At 31.2% G+C, this 9,834-nt stretch overlaps 1 protein-coding gene across 1 annotated transcript in view; it reads right to left on the bottom strand.

The window, feature by feature from the left end:
• Window positions 1-2,860: 2,860 nt before the first annotated feature.
• LOC132749444 (zinc finger protein 665-like) overlaps window positions 2,861-9,834 on the bottom strand; it is a 32,112-nt gene continuing 25,138 nt past the window's right edge. The window contains exon 2 of the mRNA XM_060739187.1: window positions 2,861-4,155. Coding sequence (XP_060595170.1) covers window positions 3,144-4,133 — 990 coding nt within the window. The 5' untranslated portion in view covers window positions 4,134-4,155 and the 3' untranslated portion in view covers window positions 2,861-3,143. The remainder of the gene's footprint in view (window positions 4,156-9,834) is intronic.

Raw genomic sequence — 9,834 nt, 5'->3', positions numbered from 1 at the left:
ACTTTGTTTTTTGGGGTATAAAAAAAAATAAAAATCTGTATTATACAGCTAAATGTTAAATAATCTATAATCTAGATATTGTACATTTGTTTTGGCCACTTGAAATGTTATTCCGACAATGTAACCACCACATACTGGAAATAGATCAATGTAAAGCAAATTATTCACGAATTCGAAGACCTAGCTAAATGCCATTTTCAGGTACTGTACATAGTTTTGGTAATTCACCTATTCTGTACATAGCTTTTGGGTAATTCACCTAAAGGGGGGTATGACTTATTTTTCAAACACATCAAGTCTTAGACTTTTCACCTTAAACGGCAGAATATTGATATAAAATAGAAATTTATCATGTAATAGTGTTTATGTAGTTCATTTGAATGTAATTCCCGACAGCTTTTAATTTTCCGTAACGGTACCGGAAAACAGAGTTTAGCGGCTAGGTTTTTCCCGAAAAGGTCAATAAAAACAAAGGGAAATAGCCTCCATAAGTGGTATACTAATTTCCGACCTTTGAAAGTAGGGCTTGATTTCTTAGTAAAGGTATTTAGCTATAGGAGTTGTTGGAAATATGAAAAGCAATTTTTAGCCTTTTTGTATTTTAAATGTAAATTCTTTATTTCGTGTAAACGGCGCCTGTAAAAACGATGTGTTGCTAAATTACCTAATCTCTTTTAACTTTTTTTTAATTATAAAAGATTGTGATAAGGTTTAAACTTTAAACAGTACAGGAAAAATAATCTTAATTTTTTAACTTGGACTAGATCTATAGATAAGTGATGGCGCGGAAAATAGTTGATGTTGAGAAATAGTTTTACCATACATAGCAACATTATTTAAACAAGGATCATATACATATAAAGTACTATTTCACCACTAAATATATAAATTAAACCTTTTTACCTGAACTATTCTATTGAAACAAATTGTAACACAATGATTTTTTGGCAGGGTTAATGACGATCATTTATCAAAGGGAAATAACTATGTGTAATCAATACACACAGCAATAATCAAAGTGCTGAAAGCACTGATGGGGGCCCAAAAAATCTGGAATCGGAAGCATCCTTATTTTCTTTTTTCTTTCTTTTTTTTTCTTTCTTTCTTTCTTTCTTTCTTTCCTTTCTTTCTTTCTTTCTTTCTTTCTTTCTTTCTTTCTTTAATTCTTTCTTTCTTCTTTTATTTAATTATTCGTTCTTTTTTAAACTTTTTTTTATTTAAGTTGATGTAAGCGGATGAATGAAAATGAAAATTAAAATGACAAAAAAATGCTCATACAAATATTTGAATGGTAGTCATCAAGTACAGACCATTACAACACCATGTATATGTTTTACATTAGAATATGGAACCAGACAAGATATGATATTGGAACCAATATATGCTGAAAAACAGACTTCATTAGATGGCGGGTGCAGGCGCCGTCTAGTAGATATGCATTTGTCCGTATAGCAATTGTCATTGTCATGAATTTATTTTAATTTTACGAATGATTTTCATTTCACTTGTTATCCAATTTATTTTGCTCCGACCAGACGTTTTCAATCTTTGTTGCAACAGACAAAACATTTTCAGAATTTCACACACACATACCAAGAACATGGAGAAAAATTATTTAGTGCTCTGGATGTTCAGCTGTAATATAGAACGATTTTCAATTCTGATTTGTACATTAGCTGTGACGGTTCGCATCATTTGACGACGTCTTTGATGTTCAGCATCAACATTTAACTTGTATAGATATGATATTGGATAAATCAGCAGTACGAGGGTTTTATTCTTATTTTTTAGAAATGTCATGCAAATTACTTTAGTCATTAACTCCCTTTAAAAATAGCGATGCAAGCAAAACCTGAATGTTAAAACTATGCATAAAGTCAAGGTGAGTTAGTTTTTTCAATTTAACTAGAATTTGTTACATGTACAATTTATGTTGCATATGAATCAGTCCACCTTGTTAAGGCCTGTTTTTTCCTTTATTCACTTCTTGATTATACTGTAACAAAAATAGTAGCTAGGTTCATCATAGAGTTTAACTTTACTTCATTTACTAAATTAGTAACTCTATTGTAATTGATTTCTCGAAATTTATTCTCAATTAACACGTGAACAATTCCTAAACTACATTTCTTTATTCCATATTCAATGCCATGCAATGAAACGATACAACAAGTTAAAAAAACTAGTCGTTAATAATTTGTAATGATACTTTGCATGCTAACTTTCAGGCACATGTTTCTGAAATTTCTTAGACCGTTGTAAAATCAAGACAAACAATTAAGGAATAAGGGTTCTTTACCAAATTATGTTCATGAATGGATTAACAAAAAGTAAATATCAAAATGGTTATTCATTCAACTGTCTGTCTGTCTGCCTTTCTTTCTTTCTTTCTTTCTTTCTTTCTTTCTTTCTTTCTTTCTTTAATTCTATCTTTCATTGCATTCCATTCCATTCTTTCTTTGACTGGATAATGGATATACGGGAGAAAAGAGCCTAAAGAACATAAATATGACACTAAACATTAGCCGAGTAATGCAAAATGTTATTGACGACAAGTTCATAAGAAAAAAATAACGTAAGTAAGATTACATCACAGCCGTTCAACGCGATATAAAGTAATGAACATATGATGTAACTTAAGCAGTCTCACTTTAAACACAAAGAACCTCGATGAGATAAGCTTAATTGCACAAATCACAATTACGTTTTCTTTTGGTAGGAATTTTTTGCCTCATGTCTGATAAGACTTAGTCGAGTAGAATATATAACACATTTCATATTTTTTGTGTTTCTCTCGCCAGCACGTTTTGCCATATATGTGAGATAAGAGTCCTGCAATAGGAAAATACATTATCACAGATGTCCTTTATTTATTTATTTTCCTTGCAATGCAAGTATGTTATTTCTTTCAAATGTGATTTCATAATTCGATTAGAAAATGATGTATCACAAATTTCACATTTATGTTTTTCTTTTTTTTCTTTTTTTTTAACTTTAGTGTGTATTGTCATATGTCTGATAAGATGACCCCGTTGAGAAAATGCTTCATCATCTCATCTATGTTTCTTCTCGTCAGTATGTATTATCATGTGTGTGATCAGTTTAATTTGTGATGTAAAATATCTATCACATAATTCACACTTCTATTTCTTTTCACTACTGTGTAGTGCCATATGTCTGGTAAGACTACCTCGTTGAGAAAATGCTTTATCACATACCTCACATTTATGTTTCTTCTCGCCAGTATGTATTATCATGTGTGTGATAAGATTACTTTGTGATGCAAAATATTTATAACACACCTCACATTTATGTTTCTTCTCACCAGTGTGTATTGCCATATGTCTGATAAGATTACTTCGCCTAGAAAATGCTTTATCACATACCTCACACTTATGATTCTTCACACCAGTGTGACTCGTAATATGTCTTTTAAGATTACATTGGTAAGAAAACGTTTTATCACAAATATCACATCTAAAATCCGTCTCACCAGTGTGAACTTTCATATGTATTTTAAGTTGAAAATTTTGTATAAACTTTTTACCACAAAGTCCACATTCATAATTTTTCTCTCCAGTGTGTATTGCAAGATGAATTTTCAGGGAACTTCTCTCAGAAAATGCTTTACCGCATAACTCACATTTATGTTTCTTCTTTTCAGTGTGAGTTTTCATGTGTCGTTTTAAAGCATACTTGTCGGCACATGATTTTTCACATGTTCCACAACTGAATTTACTCTCACCATTGTGAATTGTCAAATGTTTTAAAAGTTGAATGCTCTGTGAAAATGCCTGATGGCATGTTTCACATTCATGATTTTTTTCACCAGTGTGAATTGCCATATGTCGTTTAAGGACAAACTTGTTGGCAAACGATTTATCACATATTTCACATCTATTCTCACCTGTATGCATTGCCATGTGTATTTTAAGTTGATTTCTTTGTGAAAACTTTTTTTCGCAAATTCCACATACATATTGTTTGCCTGTGGTATGTTTTGTCATATGAGTGCCAATAGATTTACATAGTTCACATTCACAAGTCTTTTTACATTGGTTGGTCGTCATGTTTCTTTCTACTCTATTTCCTTGAGATAATAATTTCTCACAAATTTGTTCTTGATTGTTCATCTTGACAGCTTGTATTTTTCTGCTGGAAATAAGATATCAAATTTGAGGTTTATAATACATCTAATGTCTAATAAGATAAATTAATTAATCTCTATTCATAACTAGTGTCAATTACGTTCTAAATCATCATTCGAAAGAAAATAACGAAAACTAAACATTTAGCTTAATTAAGTTTGGAAACATTCAATAAAATGGAGTGACGTCATTAAGAATTAACTAAGTTCTTGAGATTACGTCATTGCTGCGATTAGAACGAAGTTGTAATTTCATGCATTTGTACATGTATAAAAATGTAACGAACAAATAAACGCGTCATTGTTTTGCTTTATTACATTATGTTGAATCCAGGAAAATGAAATAAGTACTGTTTGTCATCACAGACGGGAATATCAGGCTCTCTGGGTACACACGTTAAACAATTTCCCCCGGGATAGATAGTTTAGTCTGCAAAAGTTGCAGGTGTAAGAGTAGTATATTATGCGGCAAAATTGTTTGGCCTAATATTGCGCAGATAAAGATAATTGAGTGTTGCACATTTGTCAGAATTTTCAAGTGTTTTACAGGTACTAAACTAACAATAAAATCTCAAACAAGCGCTTTAAAATGACGCTTTTTATTATTGAATTGCGTTCTTAGATCAAAAGCTACTCTTATTAGAAAAATACCTAAATAGAAATGTTCCGTTCTGAAAAATGACTTATATATGTAACATACAAGAAGAATGACAAAACACTGATTGTTGCAACAAACCAAAAGATTTGTCTATCTTATGGCGGGAAGTCGTCATAACCTGGCTTTTGCTTTAATCAGTAACCATGATACAAAATACCAAAGTCTGTACCGACACTCAGTGTAAGATGTTTCTGTTCGTTCGGATTTTTCTTCTACATAATTATGCTTACATTACGTACAGTTCGAGATCTAACAACATTTCTTACAAATTTATCTCTATCACAAAATAGAATAATAATAAAATATTATTTTATCCATTAAATAAATGTTTGACTAAATAACTGACGAATCGTAACAATAATGAAAAAAAAGTAAATCAAACCGTTTTTGTCTGTATTTGGTAAACGCCTTAGTAATAACATGGGAAATGTAGATGTCCAGCTTTAATGAAGTTTCTTTAAATATCGAATTTCTGGTAGAATGATATAAGGTTAATTACGAAGTCCGAAAATTACCCTCGGTTGAATAAAATTAGGTGACAATAAAAACAATTATGGCATTGTATCAATATCCGGAAGTACGCTTTCAATAGATTGGCGTTTGAAATCACAATTCATTATAATTATCTCAGATAAGATTAGATAATAACCTTGATAATGACATGTAATTGGCTGAAAAATACTTATCTTAGTATTATTTCGTTATTCAATTACACTCATTATTCACTATATTATATATAAATTGTATCAAAATAATTGTAAAGGGATATATTGGCGAGGAATCGATAAAGCCATATCATATGATAATCATAATGAGCAACGTGTCATAATTTTTTAATTAGTAAACCGATCGACTGTTCCCTCTAAGTTTAATTGAAATTGTACATTGCATAGAATAGAGGACAAAATAGCTTGAATTTGCATATAATTAATCAAAATGATAAAGTGCAAATATCGCTATATTTTCAATATCGTATTTTATAGAAGCATACTCTTTAACCACGGTACTTATTTATATATATATATTTTTGTTAAATAAAAACATTATACTTTGGTTTTTGCAATTAAAGCTACATCAAATCATACGATGAAATAATATATAGAGGATATTCAAATTTCTTCTATAAATACAAGATTTATTTTCACTGAGTGGTATGAAAATAAATATTTAGTGAAATATGATAATTTTTATACCACAAGACGAAAATAAATCCTGTATTAATTGGAAAAAGTTGAATTTTCCGTTTATTCTTTTTAAACCTTATTAATAGGAAGAATTCCATTCTAATTTTGTGTACTGGCTGACTTAAGGTGAACGTAGTTCGGCAAGACACCGGTGAAAATACAGAAATTATGTTTCACTGCAGCGAAAAAATAAATTTTGACATTTATTTCATCAATATTTCTCAATATTTTATCATAAGTCCAAAAAAATATAAATCCGTATTATACAACTAAATGTTAAATACTCTATAATCTATAGACATTGTACATTTGTTTCGATATTCCGACAGTGATACCACCATGTACTAGAAATAGATCATTGTAAAGCATATAGCAAACGAACATACGATTTCCGACCTTTTTATTTATATTGTACAAATATACATAGCTATAAGTGTTTGAATATGTGCATTTAGCCTTTTGTATGTTAAATATTCTATGTTTCATGTAGCGTCTGTAGAACGTTGTGTTCTATCCCTTTAATAAAGTTACAGTACAGAAAATGATTTTAATTTGTCTTGAACTCAGTACATCATTATACATAGCATTACATTATAAAAACAAGAGGACCATGGTGGCCCTTAAATCGCTCATCTGTATATAGGCCCCCAGAGCGGGTCCAGTTTAAACCCCAGGGCTTTTATTTGAACAAACTTGGTAGACACCAATTAGAAGATGTTTCATGCTAAACGTCTAAGGTCAATCTGGTTGAGTTTAAAAAAAGAAGATTTTTTTTAAGTTTTAACTATACACATATAGTTAAAAGCAATGACGAACATAGGGCGGGGTCAGTTTTGACCCCAGAGCTTTAATTTGAACAAACTTTGAAGACACTCACTAGAAGATGTTTCATGCTTAATATCTAAACTCTAGCTATTTGTTTTTATTTTCAATTTTTAAGTTTTTGCTATTCACATATAAGGAAAATCAATGTCCCCTGGGGCAGGGCCAATTTGGCTTTTATTTGAACAAACTTTGAAGACAGTTACTGGAAGATGTTTCATGTTCAATATCTTAACTCTAGCTATTTGGGTTTTTTTCAAAGATTTTTTAAAGTTTTTGCTATACACATAAATAAAATCAATGACCCCCGGAGCGGGGCCAATTTTGACCCAAGGGCTTTTATTTGAACAAACTTTGTAGACACTCACTAGAAGATGTTTCATGCTTAGTATCAAAACTCTAGCTATTTGGGTTTTTTTCAAAGAAGATTTTTTCTTTAAAGTTTTTGCTTTACACATATAAAGAAATTCAATGACCCCTTCGGGCGGGCCAATTTTGACCCCAGGGCTTTTATTTGAAAAAAATTGATAGACACTCATTAGAAGATGTTTCATGCTAAATATCTTGGCTCTAGCTCTTTGGGTTCTTTGAAAGAAGATTTTATAAGTTTTTACTATATGTATATAGGGAAAATCAATGTCAAACACGGTGTTGCAATTCATAAATTTATTTTAAACATTGGCATACTGAGACTTAAGTTGTTGCATATTAATATTCTAATTTTGATCTAGATATTTCACGAAATAAAGCAAAATAAGAGTTGCGCCATATATAATTTAAAGCATGTTTTAATTATTTTGTGCTGATTTATTGCAGTTTTATTGTTTTTAAAAATACATTAACTTTATATAATAGATATATGTAACCTTAATTCTATAAATACGGCGTATTGTACATTCTAACACGACCAACACTTCAACTTATTGAATATAAGGACTAAGGCCCCTACGGTTACACGTTTAAACGGATTCGTTTCGATTTTCAGTCGTAAACGTTCACGAATAAGTTTACCGTTCAATCGAAATATGACCATTATTGTCTTACAAAATGTCTTAATCATTGCCTGTTATCATGAATTCTATCAATTGTAAATGGTTTAATCCGAATTAAATTACGAATAATAAGTATTTACAACCATCCACACAGCATTACCGTGCAATAATCGCTCGTGACATAATACAATTTTGGTATGGTTGATTTTCCTTTGATCTTTCAAGAGCTAAATGATGATACAATGCTGAAAATGTGTGCCGACTCAATCCTGATGAGTTCTGAACATAATTATTTGTACTTCCGTTAAAAATAGATAGTAAGTCATCATTTGGCGACTTAAATACACGGTGAAACATAGCACATAATTATAAGTACCACCGTTTCGGTTCTTAGCAATCGTGTAAACGTTTACAAATCAAAGCACAGAAGGCGCTGAATTTGTTTGGGCCTCATGTCAGAAAGGTAAAGGTTGTGAGATTATAAACCAATTTGTTTTGTACAGTGCCACCAGTGCTTTCCATTGTTTTAACTGTAGTAAATTGGCTATAAGATTAATTACAACACTGATATTCAATTCAATGTTTATTTGACATAAACAATTAAAAAGAATGAGTTGCCTTAACTGGGATTTGAACTACAGACCTCTTAATTCCTAAGCGAGCGTGCAAGCCCCTCGGCCACGGTGAAGTTATGTGAATGACCTGAAGAAAACCATATTATTCTATATTAGGGCTTGTAACTCTTATTATTTCGACGCTAAACCGGTTGTTTAACACAGATGTAAATAATCATGGAGCTTACTATAGGCATGTTTATCTATAAAGAACAAAACAATATAAGAAATCTTCGACCTTTCGGGAACTATTTTGCTTGAAAATTAATGCGCCTGTCATTTAACAATCTTCACGCAGTGATCTCCCCTGAATTTTTCGGCGTTAGTGTACATATAAAAGGAAGTAACCGCTTCAAAAAAGTAACCTACTTTCGGCATTTGCAATTAACAGCATCAGAGTCTGAAATTTCTCTACCATTAATTGTTTGGTCTGATGACCCAAACAAATAAAAATTGTAAACGTGGGAGCCTTAATTAAGGACTGAAAGTGTGTGCTAAATTATGACGAAACCACTAAAATGCAACGCGCTGAAAATAGATACGGAAACAAATCAGTCGCAATAGCCTTAATGTCTTGTAAGAATAAAAATAATATATATCCAAATCGGTGATTTTATCGCTTGATGAAATAATGCGACGCGCTGAAAAAAGTATGGAAACAAATCAGTGGCAATTTAGCTTAATATCAGTAACGGCAGTGTAACACCGCACTTTGGGGTCCGTTAAACTTCGCACCGCACTTTGGGGTCCAACGCACTTTGGGGTCAAAATCGAGAAATTGACCCCAAAGTGCGTTAATATGCTACAGATCAACGCACTTTGGGTTCCAGAGGTCTAAAGATGTCGTCTGAGTTCTGCTTAAATACTGAGTAATGACTTATTTTCGATCTGCAACATTGAAATATTAGAGGTGGAGTTCAAGTGAAGATGACGGTAAATACTTTGATGATGTTTGAGTGATAAAAGTTTCATTAATTTTACCACTTGAAATATCTAAAAATTGTGTTCATATAACAAAATTACGGTGGCATAAAAGTGACATTTGCATTTTTTTAGTTTTGCATACATATTTTTTTAGTTTTGCATACATACTTTTTTTAATATTGCATACATATTTTATTTTAGTTTTTCGTACATATTTTATTTTTGTTTTTCGTACATATTTTAGCCAATCAAAACAGCCTTCACATCTCATAACAGCCAATAGTTGAGTATAAAACTAGCACAGTGGTTTGGTCACATTTCGGCCAATTTTTGGAATCGGACCAGTCGTTTTCGGCCGGGCAAGTCTGGTTTCAGCAGACCCTTTTCGGCCCATTTTTTAAATTATATGTATTTTATATAATTATTGTTTTTTATTATTATATACTTTTATATTAGAGTCTATTTGGAAAGGATTGTTGATTGGTGATCAGTT

Source organism: Ruditapes philippinarum, unplaced genomic scaffold, assembly GCF_026571515.1.
Source record: "Ruditapes philippinarum isolate M1 unplaced genomic scaffold, ASM2657151v2 ctg2250_1_1_1_1, whole genome shotgun sequence".
In the NCBI taxonomy this organism is placed as follows: Eukaryota; Metazoa; Mollusca; class Bivalvia; order Venerida; family Veneridae; genus Ruditapes; species Ruditapes philippinarum.
The sequence above is the reverse complement of the archived record's forward strand: the minus strand, read 5'-3'. Positions and strand labels throughout refer to the sequence as shown.